At 38.3% G+C, this 26,034-nt stretch overlaps 1 protein-coding gene across 1 annotated transcript; it reads left to right on the forward strand.

The window, feature by feature from the left end:
• The first annotated feature begins 262 nt into the window (after positions 1–262).
• On the forward strand, positions 263–26,034 carry LOC108713107 (protein Wnt-2). Its single transcript, XM_018255869.2, has 5 exons — positions 263–348; positions 4,732–4,967; positions 7,945–8,222; positions 9,778–10,042; positions 25,452–26,034. Exons 1-5 carry the CDS (start codon positions 263–265, stop codon positions 25,676–25,678), a joined length of 1,092 nt encoding a protein of 363 aa, XP_018111358.2. The 3' UTR covers positions 25,679–26,034.

Raw genomic sequence — 26,034 nt, forward strand, 5'->3', positions numbered from 1 at the left:
AGGGAGCTGAATATACCTCACCTCTGTCATTTTCTGTTCTATTGTATAGGAATGGCAAAGCCTATGTGAGAGGATTCCAAGTCATATCAGTATGCTACAGTACCCGCACAAAGTGTGACACAGAACTCTGCACTCGCGATGGAGAGAAGGGAGGGCAGCCAGTGTTTCTGAGATATTGTGGTTAATGGTGATCCAAGAGCCTTACTTCCCATCCCATGGGAATTTCTGCACAAATATTGATATGCTCTGAAGGCTTTTTAATATGAACCCCTTGCTGCTGGACATCTGGTTTCTTCTTCTTCCTTCAACGTTGCTCTTCTTCACACCTGAAGCTGCTAATTCATGGTGGTAAGTTAGTTTGCACTGTTGAGTCTGTGTAATACTCTGTTTAATGGCTTATTGAATAGCACACTTCAAGAATCTGCAAGTCGTTATGTGTGTTCTAAAGACTTTCTTACCAGCTTCACATTCGTTTCAGGAATCGGAAACAGAAAAAAGAGCATTCTTATACCTACTAGATAGTTTATGAATTTACTTATGTAAATTAAACTGTGACTATTTGTGGTTTTGTCTGATTTTCCAGGGGTTATTTTAGTTTTCCAAGTTACATTCTTTGCAGTGCATTCATTAATAACATTAATAACATTTTAAATGAAGCTATAAAATCGACAGGAGAATGTAAACAGCAGTGATGCTGCTCTGCTATCAAAGCATGGTTACTAAGGTATTTATCGCAGCAGCGTTTCTTGCACATAATACATTAGATAATAAAGAAAAGAAGTATCTAATGCAACTTGGAAAGCTTTTAGTCCCCCCCCCAAAAAAAAATTCAGATAGGCTAATCTAGTTTTGCACAGTTTCATCTTCCCATTTTGGTTTGCCTAGTAGGTGACTAAATGAAACACATAGTTATGAAGCATTTTCTTCTGCCCCATAGAGTGCACCACAGTTTCGGCTCATAACAATGTTCACCTGTTAAAGTCACATTTTAGAAACAAACTATATTGGCCAATGAATGTGTTCTTGAGTTAGGTATTGGAGAGAACTCTAGTAATGCATCTGATAAACTCATAAGAAGGGGCTAACAATAATTTTGACATAGAACAATTAAATTATATAAAAAGTATTATTATTATTATGTTAGTACTTCAAATCCAGTTATGGGATCTGTTACCTGAAATTATTGAGACCTGGGCTTTTTTGGACAAGGGGTCTCTCCATTATTTGGAGCACTTTTCCCTTAAGGCTACTTGACCTTAAGAAAGCCAATGGGATAGTTTAGCTATATACTGTTTTATTATTTAAAAAAAAAGAAAGATAAAAATGGAAATTTTTGGTTCCCATATATTACGGTTATTTCTGGATACTGGATGTCTGGATAATAAATCCTATACCTGCATTTATATTTCCAGATTTTACTGTGTGCCATTGCTTGACATTGGAATTCAGCAGCTTGATCATTGACTGTTTTCTTTTCCTCCTCCTAAACCAGCCAATAGAACTTAATATAATCTTACGTCATCCTCTATGTTTATATGATTAGACAGTGATTTATCGGGCTGTCTCTTTTTAAGTTCACTATTACTTTGCTTAAGTAGACTTTATTGCTGTACATTTTTTACTTGCTTATAATTGTTCACATTACATTGTCACATAAAATGATGGGGGGAAAAATACCTATTCTGTTTTTCCATTTTTTAGAGATCTGGTGAAAAGCTGAAGTTGTCTCTAAAGGTGCCTTTCCAAATTTGGATTTAATGTTGCTGAAAGGTGACTTCAGGGTTTAATTGTCAATCAAAACTATTTCTATAACCCTCCCTATTCTTACTCTGCTTCTATTATGACATCATTCCATCCATCAGTGTAAGAAAATCTAAACCCACCCATTCTGCAAGCACCGTCCATCAGCCCAGAGCTCTGCTCTTTCTGCACAAGGGAGCTGAATATACCTCACCTCTGTCACTTTCTGTTCTATTGTATAGGAATGGCAAAGTCTATGTGAGAGGATTCCAAGTCATATCAGTATGCTACAGTACCGGCACAAAGTGTGACACAGAACTCTGCACTAGCGATGGAAAGAAGGGAGGGCAGCCAGTGTTTCTGAGATATTGTGGTTAATGGTGATCCAATAAGGAAATGTGCAGAAAATCGGCAAACACTCCTGGAGCCACTCGTAGGTAAAAACAGCTTTTATTCAGTCGGTTAAAACATGGAATCCTGACGCGTTTCGTATCTTACCGATACGTAGTCATAGGCATGTTTTTACCTACGAGTGGCTCCAGGAGTGCTTGCCGATTTTCTGCACATTTCCTTACTCACCCCAGCTACGGGTTCGGGGCGATGCACCCGGGCCACCCTGCACGTTCGGTGAGTGCTTCTTCCTTATTAAGCCGTGATTGAGTTAATTGCGGGATTGAATCTATGTGCTGGACCCGGGGTTTCTTACACACCTGGGTCAAAAGAGTTTAAGGGTGAGCTCAAATGAGTCATAAGATTGATTCTCACCTTTCTTTGAATTTTTCATTCATTGCACATTTAGAGAACTTTTGTTCCTTTCCTTTTCCCGTTTTCAATTATTAGATATAGGACTATTTGAGCCGATATAAATTCTTTTTCTGTATTATAATGGTGATCCAATAGCCTTACTTCCCATCCCATGGGAATTTCTGCACAAATATTGATATGCTCTGAAGGCTTTTTAATATGAACCCCTTTATAATTGAATAAATGGGTGATGCCTTCAGCAGAGTCAGTGTAAGATGGAATGGGACTTTTCTTTTGAGAGAGGTCAACAACTATCTTAGATTAATGTGCTTTAAGTGATAAAAAGATAGGTGTGATGTTACTTTTGTGGAATTCAATAAAGAGTACTATGATTAGTCAGGTTAAAGAAGAACTAGCGGGAAAAAGAGATTGTGATGAAAAAGAAGTGCCAGACTAAATGAAATATTTTGGAAAATTTCAAAACAAGGACAATAGAAATAGACAAAGCAAATACTGATGAATAAAAGTGCAGAATATGTTAAAGAACTGTATTTAAGCATTCTTTAATTCATTAAAGACTTGTAGGATGTGCAGAGATTTTTTTTCTTTTTTTGTTAATATGCTAATTATAAGGCTGGTCCATGGGCAACTTCAATTTTTTATTGCTCTGAAGCAGACATGCCTTCAAACAGTCTTTTCTGCTTCGTTTTAGCAGTAACTTGCAGTCTAACGATTACATCTCATAAGCCTTTAATATTTGGTATTTGCTGCTGCTGCTTTGTCACACCTTTTCCCTCAGCTTGAATTTCAGGATATCTGTTTATTATTCAGGCGCTGAACCTCAAACTGGCTTAACTGAGCAACTCATTCTGTCTAAGTAGGGTCTGATCCTCATGCTTCCAGTTACTACTTTATACTACCTGCTTGGAGTTACAACTGTAGGGTCCAGGTATACTCCACTATTTTATTTGTTCTTTACTATTAAAACATAGGTAACAAAACAACTGAAATCCTGTGCCATCTCCATGTAATTGTGTTGAAATGCCTTGAAGGGGCTTTTATGCAGATGAAAAAGATGTATGTGTCATTTCCCATAGGCAATATAGGTTTGCTATTTTGCTCTAAGTAGGCCAATTTAGTTGAGTATGAAGCAACCTTTGCATTTATATTACATTGTTTTCTAAGGCACAACATCTCACAGCATTCATTTTTTTTTTGGTGAAAAAAAGGTCATATAATGATCTAATTTTATAGTGGCAAAATACCTTACAGATATTGTACTTATAAAAACCTTCATATTTAGGAACAGAGAGATAATCAGTACAGACCCCATCAAAACTATACCTTATAGTTTAATGATTTGAAAGAAAAATGCACTGTACCTTCATAGCGAATGGCCTAAAATAAAATTGAAAATAAACCATGGATATTAGTGACACGCTGTCATTTATGATGCTACCACCATATCTTATAATGTACAAAGATTAATGCTAAGATCCCTTTCTTAATGAAGTGTCAGCGCTGTGAAATATGCTGGCGCTATATAAATAAATGTTAATAATAATAATGTAAGTGTAGCAATTCCATGCAGTAAAAAAAGTGACTGTTTAAAAAATATGTCTTTGGTGGGGTTCACACTGGAATTAAAATATGGAATACAGTGCATCATAAGTACATACACAATGACAAACTATACTAAAGCAGTCTGTAGATCTTTGTGATGATGAACAGTGGGCAATGCAAAAATGAATCCTCCAACAAAAAAAGGTGTTATAATGTGTAGTGGCCTCACATTAACACAGCAATTGAACACCAGAATGTTGCATGGATTGCCACTTTTACCTTTGGAGGACTGGAGAAGAATACACATATATATACTGTCATTGTACCAAATGCATAGTGTATATCTGTCTGCCTCCACCATGGAGGGGGAGCTTGAAGGTTTGTTTGAAATTTGTAGAGAATGCTTATTTGCTCTTTAAGACACACCTAAAATCACCACCTAAAGATCAGTTAGGGTAAGATTTTGGGTTGAACACGTATTTACTGCCTTAAATATTCTACTGTCCAACTACGGTTGAATTGCGGTACAACAATGTTTTCACATATTTTGTAATTAGGCAAAGAGTAGCCCTGACCAAATACTGTATAGTAAAGGGGATTTAAACTAAAAATTCTTACCTCTGCCATTAATCTATTTTAGTGACATAGTACATTTAATGACACTCTGTGTATATGTATGTGCAGGTATATGGGAGCTGTTGTTACTTCCTCATCATCTTCACGAGTAATGTGCAATAATATACCTGGTTTGGTAACTCGCCAGCGGCAGCTTTGCCAACGTTATCCAGAAATCATGCAGGTTATAGGACTGGGGGTAATTGAGTGGGCTACAGAATGTCAACATCAATTTCGGTATCATCGCTGGAACTGCACTATCATGGAGAAGGATCAAAGCTTATTTGGAAAGCTGATATTACGAAGTAAGTCTTTCATTTCACATTTTATTATAATGGGGTATATTTCTGGGGTAATTCATTTGAAATCTACATAAAGTAATATTAACCAGGTGAATACTTCCAGAAAAAAACATCAAGCAGAGATATCTCAAAACAGCTGTAAGTTATCCATTTCATTGATAGTTGTGAAATGACATTAAGCCATTTTAATCAAAGGCACACTTCAAACAGTTGTGGTATTTTGAATCCAGTGTTTTAGTTCCAAAAAAAATGTCAAAACAAGTGTTTTAAAACTTCAGTTCCCCCTCAGTGTTGGTGTACCACTACTCAATGTAAATTCCTCTGTCTGTAGTGTTACATTATTAAAGAGAAGTTTATATTTTTCTACAAAGTGCAATACCAACAACTTACCACTAGATGTCTGTGGCTTGGTTGTCTGTCTGCTTGACAAAGGGGTCTGACCCCGAAACTTTGCACGTTTGCAGAATAAACACGCAAGGGTATAACCCTGCTGTTACTAGCCTCTGTGTGCCAGTGTCTTCTTTGGACAATTTGCTGAGGGGGGTGCCGATCCCTCCAACACCGTGCACCAGGCGTCGAATTGCTGAAGGCCAGGGTTGTGCGAGCGGGCTACACCACATTGCTTGGTTGTCTGTCTACCATGTCTTTACAAAGTGAAAGAGGAGACAGCATTTAAACTGATGGATGAGAAACTGTCTATGGAATGTAGATCTATAAATCAGTTGTCCATGTTGAGGGCACTACATACAGGGCAGCCCAATGTTGTTAATATGGACACAAATAAAAGAGCTTATGATCGAGGCAGTAATACTTGCATATTAGACCACAGCACAGTAAACAGACATGCCAAGTATGTTTATACATACAGGTTCTACTATTTAGTCAGATTTAATCTGAGGTGGTATTAGGGTAAATGCAAAATACATTGTGCTGACATTTTAATCACGGTAGATGCTCTGAATTGCACAGAAGTTATGGTTCTCGGCTGAGTTGTCAGCAGGAGGGTTGTACAATGCCCTTTATCTCATTGCAGGCATTTTTGCCTTTTATTTTCTCATGTGGAAAACCTCAAGGTTCTATGCATTCTCTGGTTGTCTATCATTGACTGCATGTTTGAGATCTCCCCAAAGTGGCTCAGTGATGTTGAGGAAACTGTGACAGCCTCTCCAGAACCTTCATTTTTTCTTATGGTCTGACTGTTGGTCTGACTGACTGGTCGACTAGGCCATATGACTCAGGTCATCACCATCACCAGGCCCCAAGTGCACCCCATGCTCTGGTATCAGAAATGCATAGTCCCCTTCAGTATATTCTAATAATATGCTGCATACATCTTGCCATCAATTTTGATAAATTCCCTGTGCCCCTGCCAGTCACTTCCCCCCAAAACAGCAGAGATCCATCTCCATGATTTATGGTAGTAACAGCGTGCCTCTCTTCATAGGCCTTGTTGCCCATTCGCTAAACATAGTGGGGGTCATTTATCAACACTGGGCAAATTTGCCCATGGGCAGTAACCCATGGCAACCAATCAAATTGTTGCTTTCATTGTTCTACTTGCACTTGGCTTTAAAAAGCTAATCACTGGTTGCTATAGGTAACTGCCCATGGGCAAATTTGCCCAGTGTTGATAAATGAACCCCAGTGTTTAAAGTAAAACAATACCCCCTAAATTAAGCAACAGATAGTGTATTTCAAATTAAGTGGCAAATTACAGAATCTTATCAAACTGGAATATATTGCCCATCTCTTGCCTTGAATAACCATTTTGTGATGGTCTTTGTGCTGAGATCACCTGACCAAAAATACTACAGCTCTAACTGTAACAGGAAGAAGTGTGGAAGCAAAATACAGATTTTTTTCCATTGATTGGCTCATGCATGCATGGTTTGTTTGGTTTGTTTGTGTATACCATGAGTCCTAGGATCCCAAGGGGTAGTACAGTATATTATTTTTAAAATGGTTTATTTAAATGAAGCAGGGTTTTACATTTGAGCTGTTTTTTGCAATATATTTTTATGCAGACCTACATTGTTTGGGGGGAATAGTTTTCCTTTAAAGTAAAATGTCGGTCTCATCACTTAAAATGATTTTATTCCAGAAGTTTTAAGACGTCTCTAAGTGCTGTTTGGAGAATTGTTAGCAGGCCGTTTTGTGGCATTGGTGCAGCAATGACTTTTTGACTGCCCACCCAGACAAGCAGCCCATTACTTCTTATTGTGCATGCGGAAACAGCCATTGCACTTTGTTTCAGAGAGGCCTGCATTTTAATTAAAGTTGCTTGTAAGTTTTTCTTTACATCCTGACAAATTTTCCTGGCAGTTGTGTCTGAAATCTTTCCTAGTCTTCCTGACCGAAACCTAATGGGCATATTTATCAAGAATCAAATTTGTGAGGGTTTTTCTAAAAACTTGAATTTAGAATGTTTGCGTATTTATGTAAAAATCTGAATGTCAAAAACTCGAATGAAAAACAATGGGGAAAAACTCGAATGATCGAGTTTATGCCCCGAAAAAACGCAATCAAATTTATGCAAAAAAAATTCTAATTCTGGAAAAAAAATCACTTTTTAAATGTGAACATCACTGATTTAAATTTTCACATTTTAGATATATTCATATCCTTTTCATATCCCTTTCTTGATTAAAAACTTGAACTACCCTCTCTTCTCTGCTATGCAAAAAACAGCTCAGTATGGTGAAGAAATGTGTGCCTTGGAGGTAAATCTTTTGTTGTTTTGTTGTACCCTTATTTTTTTGCTTGTTTGTGATATCTCATTTGCAACCAGAGCCAATTTTTAATGATTAACATATCTAATAGCAGTCAACTACATGATGTAGTAGAAGAGAACAACTGTTAAACTTTTTATTACCTACTTGCCTATTCCCTACTCCCACTTGTGGCTGACAGTTTTATCATGTCATGTCTGCCATGGGACATAAAAAATAATCTTAAAATCTTTTTATCCCCTTTTCTTAAGGCAGTAGAGAGTCAGCCTTTGTCCATGCAATATCTTCTGCTGGAATAGTATTTGCTATAACTAGAGCATGCAGCCAGGGAGAGCTGAAGTCCTGCTCCTGTGATCCTATGATGAAAGGGTCTTCCAAAGACAGCAAAGGCAGTTTTGACTGGGTTGGCTGCAGCAATAACATCGATTATGGCATTAGATTTGCCAGAACATTTGTGGATGCCAAAGAAAGAAAGGGTAAAGATGCCAGAGCACTGATGAATCTTCACAATAACAGAGCTGGAAGAAAGGTACCATCAATATTAGTTTCAAAGGACTAAAGTCAATGTGTTCATGGCAAAATGTATCCTTCAGCCCCCCAATATATTTTAATAGGGAAATACCAGCTTTTAAACATTTTGTTTATCACTCCATTACCTATATCTTCTTTGATGTTTAAGGATGTAATACAGAGCTTGCTTCTAAACAAAACACCACCCATCAGTGTTAAGTAGTAGCTGGCCATTAGTAGCTACCCATTCCTAGTGCAATTAGGTTGCTGAAAGGCTAATTATATCTTGAATTCAATTTCTCCAGTACAACAGGTAACACTGCTTTCATGTACTTTCGTCAAAATACCCTCCTTGCACTTCTGTATAGGTGCAATCAACGCTGTTCATTCCTTCCTGCCCTCCGTTCCAAATTGACACTGGGGAAAACTGGTGCAACTTGACCTGATTTGTGGGGAACAGTGCTACGCAATATGTTGGCGCTATATAAATACATGTTAATAATAATAATTGCAGATGCAGTTGCATTCATTTTGGCAAATGGGACGATATTGTGGTAGGTGTGGTGCAATTGTGTCAAGAGCACTTGCCCCTTTGTGGCTGCAATGAAACTGGAATTCTGAGATAATTTTAGGGATGTACATATGCCCTAAAAGATCTACAGCTGGGGTGCCAAAAAAGTAGATGGGATCTACCAGTAGACCTTTAGGTAGTGACCAGTAGATCTCAAGACTGTCAACAAACAGTGTGTCTAAATCACCCTCCTATTTCATGCTTTTCATTCAGATATTTATTATGTTATGGTTACATAAGAAATATTTGTTTATTAAATCTAGCAATATACATTTTCTCAAAAATCAACATAATACTGAAGTAATATTTTCCATGGAACAGAATGGTAACTGCTTTTATGGACGTAGATCATAATTGACAACATCACTAAAAGTAGACCTCACATTAGTAAGGTATAGACACTCCTGATATACAGTGCTAATTAAAGCTTATCACACAAGGAGATGCTCTACCTATCAGCCTGTTAGCTAATTGAGCTGATCAGCAGGCAGTTAGACATTAGAAATAAGTGTAATCAAAACAGAAACCTCTACAGAAAGAGATTTACAGGTTACAGGAGGAACAATTGACTATGTTCCTTATAGTTTACAATCCAGAGGAGGGAGAAAAAATATTGATATTTAGGCAAAATGTAGTTAGATATGTGGAATTATAAAGTGAAACAGGAGGCAGCAGTGGCTTTATTGGGTTTCATAAAAAAAGAGTGGATACAGTGCTTGGGTAAATGAGGTTAAGAATTCCTGAAGGAATGCGTTTTAAGAGATCGAATGCCGATAAAAAATGGCAATGGGAAGTGCAAGGGAATTCCAGAGGAGCAGGGCAGCTGTAGAAAAGCATTTTATAAGTGCATGTAATGAGGTCATGAACCAGGTGCTGAGTGATCAGATTGTGCTTTGTAGCCGATCTGTAAGCATTACTAGTTTATTTCTTGTGTGGCTTTTTGTGCCTAGGACTGAACTGCGCTCATTTCATTTTTATATATTCTTCTGATGTGTTGCTGCAGGCTGTAAAGAGGTTCATGACGCAAGAGTGCAAATGCCATGGGGTGAGTGGATCTTGTACAGTCAGGACATGTTGGATGGCTATGGGAGATTTCAGAAAATCAGGTGACTACCTTCGCAAAAAATATAATGGAGCCATACAAGTAGTGATGAATCAAGATGGGACTGGATTTACAGTAGCAAACAAACAATTTAAGAAACCTACAAACAATGATTTGGTGTACTTCGAGAACTCCCCTGATTATTGTGTCAGAGACAGAGATGTTGGTAAGTTATTTCCCTACGTTTATTATAGATATAGTGAAAGAAGAGAACGGGATATTGCTTATTCCTGTCATTTCAGCATTTTACTGTTGCTTTATCAAGCTCTTCATATTCAGAACAATTTACAAGCCCTGCAAGCCAAGGTGTGAGCTTGATAACCCTTCAATGTGAAGGAATTCACAGCCAAGGTCAGTTTGTGTAAGAATTTGTTATTATTTTAGGGAAAACAGTATTTTTTATGTTTTTACTGTGCCTTGACTGCTGACAAGGTGTGTGTGTGTTTGTGTGTGTCTGCATATGATTAGGCTGCAAACAATATGCTCAGGCATGACCTGCTGTAACTGACTGATTCCAATCAGAGCTGCCATCAGAAATCACTGGGCCCAGTCCGAAAAGTTAAAAAAAAAAAAGACAACATTGGTGGCCTCATAGAAGTTTAAAAAAATGGTGGCCAGGGGCCTCATCAAAGATTTATAAAAGCCATTGGTGGCCAGGGGCCCCATAGAAGATTTAAAAAAAAATGGCCATGGCAGCTTTTCAAATTTAATCAGCAGGTTCAGCTCAGCTCGACAGGTTCGGCTCTTCAGCGGCAATGCCCTGCTTTTTAACTCAAGGGAGGCCCAGCTAATCCGGGAAGTGCAGTACAGCCAGACTCCCCTTTTGGAAAGAAAATCTACTGGGCCCAGGACAGCTGCCTCAACTGATGGCAGCCCTGATTCTAATGAACTAGTGACACACAGCAAGGCTATTTGTCTAAAAAAAAACAGATATTAGGTAGAGGAAGCAAACTAAACATTTATATATATATAAAAATAAATCATATTGTGAAGAATCATTATAATATCATACCCCTAACAGTGGAATTTCAAGGGAAGCTTGGCGTTAGTGGCCATTTATTATAATGCATCATGAGATTGTTTTTTTTGTTGTGTTTTTGCACACAAGACGTTTTTTCTTGACATAGGCTTCCCATAGAAAGTGGGATTAACGCCTTATAAGTCAAAAATAATTATCCCTGTAAATTTTAAGGGCTATAGTACATTGGGTGTATTCTCTGCCACCGTATTTTTGCCGGTGAAGAAGCACCTGAAACTACATGTGCTGCCTGTCATTGGCCTTATTTTTAAATAATCTTTTCTATAGCCTAACTCTGGGCAGGGGGCGGGTGGTCAATGTAAGGGGTGGGGTGGATGCTGTCTGGGGCGATTGGCTGATCCCCAGGCCCTTAACTTCAATGTCCTGTCCGTGTTTCCAAATTATTTTTAAAGAAAAAAGTTTTTTATGTTTTTACTGTGCCTTGACTGCTGTAGTACAAAGTGTGTGTGTATATATGATTTGGCTGAAAATAACACGATCATGCTGTGTGAGGCCTTGACCTGCTGTAACTGACTGATTCGAATCAGGGCCGCCATCAGAAAAAAAAATGTCGGCCTGTCTGGGTGAAAACTGGACAGGTGGCAACTATATTTGAAACATCTCTGTATTTGAAACATTTTAGCATTTTCCCTTTATATTTTTCGATAGATAGATAGATAGATAGATAGATAGATAGATATAAGGGAAAGTTGTGAGCACAACTTTCCCTTGTTTGTTATAGTTATACAGGAGCAGTGACCAGCTCCTTGTTGTAGCTCCCACCCTTCCCAGCTATAGTCAGGTGATCCCACTGGTGTCTAATAAAAGGGCAGCCAAGTGATTGTATTGACTTACCTGAAACCCCAGGCCGGTGCTGCTATTGGCAGAAAACTGCACCTGCCAGGGGTTATACCAGTGAGCACCATGGAGCGTTCCACTTACGTCTTCTTCTTTCTTCAAGAAATGCATGCACAGTTGAACGAAATAGCCGACTTTTTAGTTAAAGTTCTGCTTTTCGTTCTACTGCATATGCACAGCCGTGTCGAAGACAGAGGAGGACGGAAGAAGATCACTCTGTGGTGCTCATTGGTATAACCCTGGGCCGGTGCAGTTTTCTGCTGATAGGAGCACAGGCCTGGGATTTCAGGTAAGTCAATACAATCACTTGGGGGTGCCTAACATTTGGAACTCCCAAGTGCACCAAGCCTTTCCTTCTCTTTTAAGCTTCTCGACAGCTGCCCAGATTACACTGCACATGTGGAGTGTCACTGACACTCCTTACAAAATCCAAGACGGTGACCCCCTGTGCACAACTTTTAAGGCCTGAATCATTACTGTTACAAAGAGTCTGAAACATTAAGCTGGTGCTGTAAGTATAGTATAGAAAATATCGCATTTCTAGCTATATTTGTTTTAGGGTAAAGTTTTCCTTTAAGGACTACTTTAGAAATCATATAGTTTGAAGCATAGGACTCATTAGAATGAACTTGTATACATATTACTATTCAACATGCAAAGCAATTAATATAATCCACAGTACTCAACAGGTAGAATTTTGATGAAGAGCTTTTCTTTCCAGGATCTTTTGGATAAATGGAGTGACGTATTTATTGGCACTAATGAAACAACTCTTTCTAATGTTAGATCAGTGGTGACTTCATTTCAAGATTCCAAATATTCTTGTATATCAAAACTTGAAATATATTGATTATGATGTCAGATTTACATGGAATAAGCTGAAACAAGAAGAGCACTTAGGGAATGAAATAAGCAAAGATGCACTTAACCTGATTTCATAATGTTCCTCTCAAACTTTGCTATTTTCTCTGAATTTCAATTATAAGTCTGATATTGAATGTTGGTTTAAGGTCACATTGAAAAATGACGTCTTCCTATCGTTAAGCTGAAGCAGCTAATTTCAGCTTGTGGTTTGAATTAATTAGGATTTGACTTGCAATGTTGTATTTCCTTTTTGTGTTACCCTGAATGATTATGTGAGAGACTCACCATTGCCTCTATTGGAATGATTTTATAGGATTAAAGATTTTCTATAGCATTAAACTGGCATGTGAAAGTTGCCAAAATAATAGAGTGGGGGGGGGGTATAAAAAGTGAGTCTAAAATACTATGTACCCCTTCTACATTGTATTGCTTAATACTTTATGTAAGAGCATTATATGCACATTTTCTTATTACTTTTAAGGGTTTATTCACCAACTACCTTTAATAATAATAATTTAGACAATGATATTTACAGCTGGTTTTTATTTCTTCTTTGGGTTTTAGTATTATTGCTGTAAAAAAATGAAAGTTGAATTCTATGTGGAAACTATTTATCAAAAGCTCTGATCTTTCTCTGTCTAGAAACATCTAATTTTTTAATTAGTTTTCCTTGGTCACCTATTTTTTTAGCGAGTGTACCATCGAATGCTTTTCATATTATATTTTATCATGTGCAGCAGATATGTAAATGCTTCATGATGTCCAGATGCACAGCACTTAAAACTTTTAAATTTCACTTTTTGCCAGTAAACCTTGTTTTTGACTGCACCAATAATTCCATGGGTTATTGACTAGGAATTGTTTTAGGTAGGATCCGGCTTAACATATAAATATATGTAACCATGTTGAGTTTTGAGAGGCAGGGTGTATCTGTGATCTAAAAGGGATTTTTTATGAACTGTAAAGAATAAAGTGCCAAGTACTTCTGCAAAATTCTTAAAAAAACTCATGACTGAATCGTTCCCTCCAAATCTGGACAGGAGGTGACTGTCAATTGCTTGTGTATGTCATTCTAAATGGTGGTCTTGCTTTAGTAACCATATGATTTTTTTTATTTAAAACCATGGAAGATTTTGCCATGTGATGCTAGGACATCTGTACCAGCCAACTAACTTTTTTCAGGGTAACCAGAAAGCAAATACATACATAGGATCATGTTTTATTCAACAAAAAACAATACAATGCGTGTTCAGCTTTTAGTTGGTCAAGGCAGAGACTCCCGCACAAGGCTTGAATCAGGACCTTCTAACTTTGACTGTAGCAGGGAAAGATCACAAGGAAACACAAAGAATATATTTTGTCTTTTGTCTGGCCTCACTGCACCTGTCACACCTATTTTAAATCACCTTGTAGTTAATAATTAGAAGGAGTACAATGAGCAGAACAGATGTGATAACATATTGACAATTTAATTTATCAACACCAGGTAAATTTGCCTATGGGCTGTCAGTGAATGACTTTTAAAGGCAGCTGCAGGTAGAACAATGAATACACCAATTTGATTGGTTGCCATGGTTAACTGCCCATAGACAAATTTGCCATTATAGTATGTGGGCCCCATGGCAGCATTGCTATGTGTGTACAGTTCTCAGATGACAGTTGGAAGTGGGACAAAGTGCATATGTTGCTAGGGTTGGAAAGCACAGTGCTCCTACCTTTACTTGAAGGAGACATTAGGGCTTATGAACCAGAAGCAACTTCAAGAGCACTACTTCGTGCTTAGTAATCGTCCAATTAGAACCTTTGTCCAACCCATAATTGAACTATGCCCCTCAAACCCAATGCCCTTACTAACTGCCAGCGCTCCCTAACTTAGGGGCATAATTATCAAAAAGTGAAGTTAGAGATCGCCATAGTCCTTTAGATTGAAATTCCACCACTCTCCATTCATTTCTAATTATAAAAGAGTATTTATCAATGGGTGAAAGTGAAAATCCCATAGAAATTAATGAAGAGTGGCGGAATTTCACTCTAGAGGACTATGGTGATCTCTAACTTCACTTTTTGATAAATATACCCCCTAGTGTCTGAATGACATACAAGTTAGAGGGTGGGAGAGGGGCACCTACAAGCTGTATTTGAGAGGAGCACAAGGACGTGTATCCAGGAAGGAAAAAAAGGCAGAACAATGAATGTATCCTAATATGTTTTACTGACTTATTAAAATGAGAGAATGTAAACACTACTTATAAATGTTTAATTACTTTTTCCCTGATTGGCTGGTTAACCTTAGTAACAATTCCAAGCTCTTACTAAATCTGCCATCAGCGTATATGGTTAAATGAGCAGGATCTGATAAGCTAACAGATTTTTACTAGCCATATATGAACCACAGTAGCATCACTCTTTTTTTTATCAATCGTTTTGTAAGTATGCTGTGTTTTACTGTTTTTTTTTTTTTTCAAGCCCCGTAAGGTCACAGCAGAAGCAAAATGCAATGTGAGAGTGTGCTGGTGATCTGTTTCCAATTATAGTTTGTGAGATACAGACAAATACTGAAAGTATAAAAAGTTTATTACTGATCTGCAATCAGTATAACTTTATATAAAGCATATTAAAGGCAAATCATCCCTGTACAAAAAATAATAAGATACAAAAAAAACTGGTAAATCTTGCTTTAGTCAAGTATACTTACACATCTTCTCTTGTTATTTGCATTTACAAGTGTAGTGTGAATAGTTCAGTACTAATCACAATTATTTTATTTTACACATTTATTTTGGGATTTTTAATTCATTTTCACAAATTTTATTGCATCTTCAGGTCTGTGCTGCTACTGATTGCATGTTTTTTTCCCCAAAACAATATGTTCACAATTAGATTAGGGGAGTTAGGATTTTCAGTTTGCAGTATTTTTTGAATTTGGTTTTGTTGATTATTGATTTTTTCCTTTCTGCTTTGTTTTAGTTTTTCAGTGTTTTTTTTTTTTCTTTTCAGTAGACCTCTTGCAATCATATTTTTTAAATATCGAATTTTTAAACCAGAGATAAGTCTTGGGCCTTTCATGCATATAATAAAATTTGAAATCAAAACATATGTTGACCCATTTTAATGTGTCCTTTCCAAACCTATATGGCTTTCTGGGGTTTATTTACTGTTAGGGGATCTACAGAAGTCTGCATAAAACTATACATATTGGTATTTGAATGCTTGTGAGTTATAGGGCTTTTGCTCATATAATAAAATGTTCCTGATATATTTACAAATATTATTAGAAATATGTCATTTTATTTTATATACTTTATTAAATATGATGGTGCTTGAAGATCTCCTATATTTTTATATGAGTGTAACCTAAAACATCATCTGATTTTCAAACAAGTCCTAAAAGTATTTGAAGAAAACCTAGTTAAACAACTGAAAAAAATAAATATTACATTTGGTCATGTATTTATTGAAAACAAATGAGCCAATAACATTTACGCGCGTGACAAAAGTAAGTGAATCCGTATGGTCTTACATGTTATTGAATAATTTTTTTTCAATAAATACATGACCAAATATTATTTTTGTTTCATTTGTTTAACTAGGGTTTCTTCATCTACTTTTTAGCACTTGTTTGAAAATCAGATGATGTTTTAGGTCACATTCATATAAAAATATAGAAAATTTTATAGAAAAGGGTTCACAAGCCTTCAAGCGCCACTGTAGGGTGGAATCCACAAAACTTCAGGCAGATTTAGAAAGTTTAGCTTGTCCTGGGAGTAAAAAGTATTGTTTATCTAGGTAACCTGAAAGAACCCCCCAGAAAATGACCCTGAAATGAAATGGCACAAAATGTTCAAAAACGCATATGAAGCACAAATGTCAGTTGGCATTAAAGGACTTAAAGAATTGTAATGCTACATAAAAATCACAGAACCACAGTAGGAAATGAGTTGCATCTTCTCGATTAACCATCCATATTCATGCTCTGTCCCTGTCATTGTAAATCAAGAGGAGTTATTTAATGCCCTGGTCCTAAATCTTCTCATAGTTACTGAATCCTGCACCTTTTTCAGTCACTGCCAGTATTCCAAAGCATTGCTTCACCCTTATTGTATTCTGCACACTGTTTCTTTCCAGACTAGCCTACTTCTCATTTCCTGTGTATTCTGCTGGGTGATTTTATTTATATACCCAGTGAAATATTTATTAGCAAACTCAGAGGCAGTAGAAATACAGTTCCCACCACCAAAATTAATCTGAGATAATCCAAATGTGACTTCACTGAACTGTAAAGCAGACGTTGCCATTTGCACTGTAAGGTCAATCAAGAAAAATTAGCCTATAAGAGAGTTTATACAATACATGTAGAATTTGGAAAGATATAGGGGCAAATTTACTTAGGGCGAAGTGGCTAGTGAAAATTCGCAGTGTGACGTCATTTTGCCACTTTGCCGATTTACTAACAGCCGCTGGTGTAAATTCGCTAGTGAAGTGGACCTACTCTAGCACTACTTCGCACCCTTACGGCAGGCGAAGTTGTGCTCTGGCAAAGGGACGTTACTACGCTAATTCACTAAGTTGCGGATTTTCGTGAACGTTACCTCTTGCGCCAGACTTTACTTCGCCACCTCAGACTAGGCGAAGTGCAATAGAGTAGATAGAACTTGCTTCAAAAAAAGTTGAAATTTTTTCTAAGCCCCAAAAAAGCGTCTTTTACTTTTTTAAGGGAGATAGCCTGAAAAAGGTCGTAAATTTTTTTTGGGGGTACCCTCCTTCCCCCCTACATTTCCTAACATATGGCACCTAAACTACACAGTGGGCACATGTATAGTTCAAAATAATAACTATTTTATTTTATGAAACTTTCCCAGGCTTGTGTAGTGTAATGTATTTGCTGCTACATATATGTCCATTGTACTTTAACTTGGCGCCGTATGCATATTAGGCATCGTTAGCATAAATTCGAACCGCTGATCATAACATCGATAGCACAACTCCGCAAACGATTGGTAACTTGTGCGCAACTTCGGATCTTCGTGAATTTGTGCAGCCCTGGCGAATCTACGCCTGGCGAAGTGCAGCGAAGCCAATGCTGGCGCAACATCGGAGGTAAGTATATTTGCCCCATAGTGTGTGTACACAATTTGGCAACCTCTAGCTCAGATTCTGTTTTGCCTAATAGGAACACAAATATTATCTAAGGGCAGTTACATGTTACATTTTTTTGTGCTTTGAGTGCTGTACTAAAAATAGGACACCAAAGCACCCCAAAGTTGAGATTCCTTCCTCTGTTTATTGTCTAGGATCCTGAAAATCTATGCAGGGTGCTGCTGTAATACCTGCTAATGATGTGAGAAAACCCAGCTTTCTGTCTTCACAGCCTAGCCTTATCAGGGAAAGGAATATTCTGTAATAAATAAGAGTCCCACAATATAAGAGTATAAGAATAGTTCCATGTGCATAGTGACGTGAACACAATCTGTACAACTCCAAGTTATCCATTTCGTGGCGGGTAAATCTGTAAAATAACAATTTAAAAACTATTAAAACCAATTACCCAGGTACTGCTTATAAGAAAGCCTACCACGAGCTAGCTATGTTCAAACATAGGATATCAAACGATATCTCAATGTCAGTTAAGAAATAGAAACCGTCTTATCGTTAAGTAGTAAATATCACATTCATAATATAAATATTGTCGGACTCTATTCCTTTCCCTTATAAGGCTAGGTTGAATAATTGCCCGTCAGCAATGACCTGAATCGGGTCAACACTAATGAGCGGTGGAGTTTAAGGTATATTAAGATGTATGGTGTTCCTATGTTATTACACTTGATAAAGAGCTAGTCTCGAAAAATGTAGTGTTCAATAAACACAACCAATTTTGCAGCAATCCACTGCATCTGACTGGAGTTCATCACACATCTTGTCTTTGTATTTTCAGCTTTATTGGACGAAAGCATAGTGATTGAACTTGTTGAACCCATTCATTCCTATCTATTGCAAATACTTAATTCTGCCATTTAAAATGTCATTCCTGAACCAATAAGTGTTTTTTTAGTTTTAATATTGGTGTGTAGCCAGTCATCTCAGGCTATTGTGTCTGATCCTGTGCTTTCCAAAAGAGCCAGCACTTCACAATGGAACTGCTTTCAGATAAGCTATTGTTTGTCTAACTCAATGTAACTGGAGGAGTCGTGGACAAACTTGGGTGTTTTACTATTGAGCGCTATTCAGCAAGCTGTTATCTTGTTACCTTCCCGTTGTTCTGTTGACAGGCTGCTGGGGGTGGTTAAAGGAGAGGGGTGATATCACTCCAACTTGCAGAACAGTCGTAAAGTTTATCCTTGTCAAATTATAAAATTAAATATAAAATTATCTGTTTGCTAAAATGCAGGATTCTGCTGAAGGAGCCACACTATATAACCTTAGTTGCAGTGTCGGACTGGGACTGGAAAAAATCCAGTGGGTCCTGGCCCTCGTGGGCCCCGCTGGTCCTAAAACAGCTTGCAACTTCCCTCCCTGAACCCAGAAGGTAGGCGCAGAGGCCAGGGGGGGGGATATTTCGGCTCTGGGAGGGGGGCCAGTGGACCAGCAGCCCTGGTGGGCCCCGAGTCCAATGCTGCTTAGTTGCCATGCAGCTAAAATAATTATACAGGTTAAAAAACACAGACCTCTATTGCTACCAATACACTCAAAGGATCAGTGTAGTTAGTAGATGAATAAAGTAGGCAAGCAACTGCCAAGGCTTCATGTTACACTTTGCTGGCATATATGTGCATGCAAAACTCTAATCCAAAATAATAATCACTCCTGCTATTGCCGTTTGTGCAATTGCTCCAGTTTATCACAAACTACCCTTTATTGGCTGAGGGAGATATATCCCATTGCAGCTTTATAGGACTCTCTATTTCAAGATACCTGCAGTGATAGTGAACAGGGAAACTGAACAGGCCCCATTATGAGCCCTGCTCCCACTAAACCTTTGTGTTATGGTAAACTGTTGATAAGACCAACTTGGAAACGTACTTTTTGTTCACTAAACAGATTTTACACATATTTAAATGACACTGTTTATTAACTGTATGCCCTCCCAAGAGAGATATAAAATTACACCTCCTGAAATACCTTTCACAAACAGCTTCTACAATCTTCAATCTGAAAGCACTTAACACTTGTGTAATTTTCCAGTATAAATAATTTGGCAGAACCCAGAAGGTGTTGAATCTCTAAAAGCAAATATAATGATGTGCAGGAAGAACATTTAAGGGACAACAGCTTAATCCCCCATATTTAATCTATTCTCAGTTTTCCTTCCCTCTGGTTGCTCACTGGACTTTAGATGAAGCCTCCCCTCAATGTCTGTTTTCCGAGCGATGAGTCATTTTGTGACTTTGAGCCTGGTCCATTATTGATGTCTCCCAGACTGCGTCACACAGAACATGTCCTTCCGAGGAGAAGGCAAGGAGAGCAATGATGTGATCACTGAGTGTATATCACTGGATGAGGCTAAAGCAACATTATCTGTCAATGTGTATTTTAGAGAAGAATGTTAAAAGTTAAGTGTTCATTTATACTGTATTATATGTGTATATTTCCAGACAAATTTAGATGTAGGATCAAACTCTTACCTGTGTTATAGATTTTTTTAATATTAGATGGAAAAACTGGATATTTGTAATTGTCACAGACAAGTCCATTGTGCCCCTTAGGAGCCTGGTTTCACTGTACAGTGGTGTGAAAAACTATTTGCCCCCTTCCTGATTTCTTATTCTTTTGCATGTTTGTCACACAAAATGTTTCTGATCATCAAACACATTTAACTATTAGTCAAAGATAACACAAGTAAACACAAAATGCAGTTTTTAAATGAGGGTTTTTATTATTTAGGGAGAAAGAAATCCAAACCTGTGTGAAAAAGTAATTGCCCCCTGAACCTAATAACTGGTAGGGCAACCCTTAGCAGCAATAACTGCAATCAAGCGTTTGCGATAACTTGCAACAAGTCTTTTACAGCGCTCTGGAGGAATTTTGGCCCACTCATCTTTGCAGAATTGTTGTAATTCAGCTTTATTTGAGGGTTTTCTAGCATGAACCGCCTTTTTAAGGTCATGCCACAACATCTCAATAGGATTCAGGTCAGGACTTTGACTAGGCCACTCCAAAGTCTTCATTTTGTTTTTCTTCAGCCATTCAGAGGTGGATTTGCTGGTGTGTTTTGGGTCATTGTCCTGCTGCAGCACCCAAGATCGCTTCAGCTTGAGTTGACGAACAGATGGCCGGACATTCTCCTTCAGGATTTTTTGGTAGACAGTAGAATTCATGGTTCCATCTATCACAGCAAGTCTTCCAGGTCCTGAAGCAGCAAAACAACCCCAGACCATCACACTACCACCACCATATTTTACTGTTGGTATGATGTTCTTTTTCTGAAATACTGTGTTACTTTTACGCCAGATGTAACGGGACGCGCACCTTCCAAAAAGTTCAACTTTTGTCTCGTCTTGGCAATCATTGAGATGTTTTTTAGCAAAATTGAGACGAGCCTTAATGTTCTTTTTGCTTAAAAGTGGTTTGCGCCTTGGAAATCTGCCATGCAGGCCGTTTTTGCCCAGTCTCTTTCTTATGGTGGAGTCGTGAACACTGACCTTAATTGAGGCAAGTGAGGCCTGCAGTTCTTTAGATGTTGTCCTGGGGTCTTTTGTGGCCTCTCGGATGAGTTGTCTCTGCGCTCTTGGGGTAATTTTGGTCGGCCGGCCACTCCTGGGAAGGTTCACCACGGTTCCATGTTTTTGCCATTTGTGGATAATGGCTCTCACTGTGGTTCGCTGGAGTCCCAAAGCTTTAGAAATGGCTTTATAACCTTTGAAATTGAACTCAGGTGTGATAAACAACAGTTAAGTTATTTTTTAACAAGGGGGGCAATCACTTTTTCACACAGGCCCATGTAGATTTGGAGTTTTTTTTCTCCCTTAATAACGTAAACCTTCATTTAAAAACTGCATTTTGTGTTCAATTATGTTATCTTTGACTAATAGTTAACGGTTTTTGATGAGCAGAAACATTTAAGTGTGACAAACATGCAAAAGAATAAGAAATCAGGAAGGGGGCAAATAGTTTTTCACACCACTGTATATTTGTTCTCTTTACATAGAAGTCCAAGAAGGCAGGCTGTTCTTCACTGCAGTATGTGGTCAAATATGAAGTCAAATGTGATGGTGGTATTACCTGCCATGATTTATTATGGTACAGCTGGTTCATTTTACCATGCTCTGTCCCTGAAAGTTGTCAAGTCTGTTTTTGTCATTTTCTACACACCAACTTGTCCAACTTACCAGGATCACCACCCTCAACTACTATCTTCCAGTGCGTTGTTTCAAGGTGATCCATAGATTTCTGTTACAATAACAGATGATAGTGGGCACAGTGCCCCAGACACAACTGCCAGGGCATTAAGGGACACAAAAATGCTCCCCTTAGTGATAATTCACTGAGCAAATGTGTCTGGGTTGTGAGCTTTCTACCTTAAAAGCACAGTGCTGGTGGGCACAAGACAGCCCTTTTCCTTAGAGTCTGCCATAGGGCAACTCCTTGTATCTGACAGTGCCTGAATGAGGTGCCAGGTAATGGCTAGAGAGGCAGCAAACTGGATGCCTGCTCTGCACAAGGGGTGCCACATTCATCCAGAAAGCACAGCTTTTTCCTCATCCACAAGCATTCACAGCAGTGAGGTGCACTTTCTACCCTTCTCTGACTTTTATAAATGATTCCTGCCATGGGCTTCCACACATAGGGGCAAGGGGGGCAGTTGCCCCCCCCCCGATCCTGCACCTCAGTGGTAAATACCACTGTTCCACCCTAGAAAATAAGTGCTTAGCATAGGACTCATCTATAGCAGAGGGGAGTTCTTGAGCACACAAGCACCAGCTAGATCTTGGCCACTGCATATTTGTAGGCTGACCAATAAGTTTTGGAACAACCCCTTCTTCTGTATCCGATAGTTGTGTGTTGTGTCTGTGGGGCAGAAGTGGCAGGCAGCTGCATCTGCACTTCCTGTTATTCACGTTAGTCAGATTCCCAATGATTGACACAACGATCACCAATCCCTGATCGTCGTGCCATAGCCCGCCCCTTCACGGTATGGCGCTGCGCCCTGCCCGGTCTCCACCGGGAGAAAAGATGGCTGCGGGTTCCTGCCTCACCCTTAGAAGCAGTTCTCCCACAGAGGGGTACAGAGCAGCTGCGTGGGCATGCCCTGAGACCTGGGCCTGCTTGGCATGTTGGGATGGGACAGTAGCACCTTAGCTAAGCGTTGCAGTTATATCTGGCAGCCCAGATCTTCATATATGTCTGTCCTTGAATCCTCCTTTGTAAAAACCATCAGATCTATAGGATGCTATATGATACTCAGCATTCTTGTCGCACTTGCACTAACAACAGATTTCTGCGCATTCACCTTTAGCAATTTGCCCAACAGTTCCAGTCGCTCCATATGTGCGCCCCTGCTCTTTCCGATTTTTAAAAACTCTTGTTATTGTGGAATGGGCAGAAGTGTGTATGTCACAGGTGAGCGGCTTTAAAAAATGTTATGATTGATTGAATAAATAATGCAGGCTAACACTAGCTGACACTAACACTAGTTTTGTGTCTTTGCCACCAAAATATTGGTATAAAATTAATTATTTGCAATACTTTTATTACTACTTTAACTACTTGCCCCCCCCCCCTGCAAAATTTTCTGCGGACGCCCATGATCCCTGCTATGTTTTCATAGATACATGTTTGATTTCTTCTCCCTCATTTTATTACCTTCTCCCTGCAACATTCCAATAAGTAATAGAACATTTTTGTTTGGTCTAGAGAGAGCTGCTAGATACTATTGTGTACATATTATCTTGTGTAATGCTGTATAAAATCTGTATATCCTGTCACTACATGATCATTAAATAAGCTGTGGTGCAGAGTGATAGATTCTGTAACTAAAACTATACCTAGTTGCTATCTGTAATATATTTGTATTTATTCAATAGTTTTTTAGGCAATGTATAGAATAGCTGTAATAATGTTTAGTTCCCATAATGGGGAGATACTAGTATTTGTATGCACTTAAATATGTTATATGCACATGTAAAGTCTTGTTCCAAAACTATTATCTAAGGGACCAAATACAAGGCCTACTGAATTGTGTTGGGTTGGGGTACTAATGTAGGGAATGCTGCCATCTTGCTTTGGGTTTCTGCAGTCCTTGCTGCTGCTCTGGGTTATGAGCATGTGCAATAGAGCAAAAACATAAGCTTTTAGTTTTTTTTCGTAACGTTGCTCTACTGCCCATGAGCCCACCCCGCGCAGCAGCGAGGATATGAGAAGCCTGATCCTAGCAAAATGGAGCCACAGTGATAAAGTCTTTTAGTTGTCCTAAATATTATGGTTTACAGTATACAGTATTAAATATAGGTAGAACAGAGCTTGAGATATTAGATAACATAAAACACTCGTCGAATCTTGTTTTGTTTATCAGAATTTGTGTGAGCGGATCACATGTAGGAGGGGTTTTTATGAAGAAGGGTAATGGCACATGGTATGTCTTGCCCCTTATGCTTCCAGCAGAGATGACAAAATGTCCTAAAATACATTTGTATTAGTGTCAGTGTAAAACATTTTAATTGTGTAACTGCACCAAACTGCAGAAGGCGATTTCCAGCGAGTAATGTATCTGACGTGAGATTAAAAGAAACGTATATATTACAATACTGCAGTTTCTTCAATTAGAGAAGCTGAGACTTATGAGGTAACGATATTGCCTGCACCCCACTGGGTATGTGTCCACATTATTAGAGAAACTGATACCGCAGATGAACACTAACACATATTTCAATACACACTGGTAGAGAGGACTAAATAATCATTTTCTGCATGGGAAAGGTAATGTGTGTGTGTTCCCTTAAATGGATTCTTTATATGGTGCTAATAAATGAGTGAGGAAGGCAAGTAAGACATTCCAGATGTGCAGAGGTCCCACAGTTGTTAAGGTGAAGGAGCTGTTGAGTGGGGAAGATGTGTACTGTATACTTTTGATGGCTGCATGCTCATTTAGGTATATATATATGGCAGCAAAGTGGAAAAATCTATCTTTTTTGGTTAGCAGATGTTGGAGGAGAGATTAGGAAGAATCAAATAATTACAGTGTTAGAAATCATGCACGTATGAATCAAACAGCAATCACATTTTTTAATAAAAAGGAAGCCCTATACCGTTCTGCTTTCTTTCCATTTATATGGATATTTTACACTGATTATTGGTGCAGCTATGAGAGTGATTGATAGACAAAGACTTATCAATGCCACAACAACAAGCTAAGTCAGTAGGGAAAACCTGAACTGGATTGTTTGTGACAGGCAGGCACATCCTTTCAAATTGGTCACCCTCTGCTCTGTAGTTTATGGTACCTTTGTTTACCTACAGTAAATAATGGTACCAGCAGCAGGACACACTGAGTTCTGGTAACATGTTGAGCATGGGTAGTAATTACATGAATGATGGGAGGGAAGAGCCAGCTCCCAACTGGGAGAGAGGATACGTTCACAGGAAAGGATCTTTACTGTCATGGGCTTGTTCTGCCTCTATGCTAGTAAAGATGCATAGAATAAATCATTTGTGACCTACGTTTTTATAGCAATTTCATACTTTGTTTGACACAATCCCCCCAGAATATAAATGGACACCTGATCTTTCCTTTGTATCAAACATTGATAAAGACAATGTTAATAGCAATAAAGCAGATTGCATTTTTACTCATACCTACAGTATGTTGAAAGAAGTCTTATTTTCTTCTGAAAACAAATTGCAGGTTCTCTTGGAACAGCCGGAAGAATCTGCAATCAGACCTCGCGTGGCATGGACAGCTGTGAAGTCATGTGCTGTGGGAGGGGCTACAACACTGCTCGTGTCATCAAGATGTTGAAATGTGAGTGCAAGTTCCACTGGTGCTGCTCAGTACGATGCAAAGACTGCATAGAAACTGTGGATATTCACACATGCAAAGCACCCAAAGTTGTTATTCTGGAAAGAAAATAACATGAATTAACTGCAGATTTTGTGCTTTCGCCTCCAGCTAAATGAACTCAGCAGCAGTGAAACAAAAAAAAACAGCTTTGGTGGCGCAAAGAACCAAGAAAGTCCTCAATTTACTGTATTAAAATGTGCAATTAAATTATAATAAATTAAGATGTCATAGATGTGAGTACTAATTTAGCAGAATTGTTTTATTTGCTGCTGTTAAATTATTTCAGAAGGTGTTGAAAATATGTTTGAAAGTTATTGCATTTACAGTACATCCTGTAGCTGTTGGAATGGACAATGTGGCCTTTGTACTTAGTGTGTAAATCTTTTTGTTTTGCATTTTAATGAAAATAAAATCTCTGCTTAGTGTG

The sequence above is a fragment of the Xenopus laevis genome, chromosome 3S (assembly GCF_017654675.1).
Source record: "Xenopus laevis strain J_2021 chromosome 3S, Xenopus_laevis_v10.1, whole genome shotgun sequence".
Taxonomy (NCBI): Eukaryota; Metazoa; Chordata; class Amphibia; order Anura; family Pipidae; genus Xenopus; species Xenopus laevis.

What these genes read in the sequence shown, in the direction of transcription:
- LOC108713107 (XM_018255869.2), top strand. Translation starts at nt 263, where the DNA reads ATGAACCCCTTGCTGCTGGACATCTGGTTTCTTCTTCTTCCTTCAACG. An exon ending in GAAGCTGCTAATTCATGGTG is followed by an intron (nt 349 to 4,731) that starts GTAAGTTAGTTT and finishes ATGTATGTGCAG; the next exon opens with GTATATGGGAGCTGTTGTTA. An exon ending in TGGAAAGCTGATATTACGAA is followed by an intron (nt 4,968 to 7,944) that starts GTAAGTCTTTCA and finishes CCTTTTCTTAAG; the next exon opens with GCAGTAGAGAGTCAGCCTTT.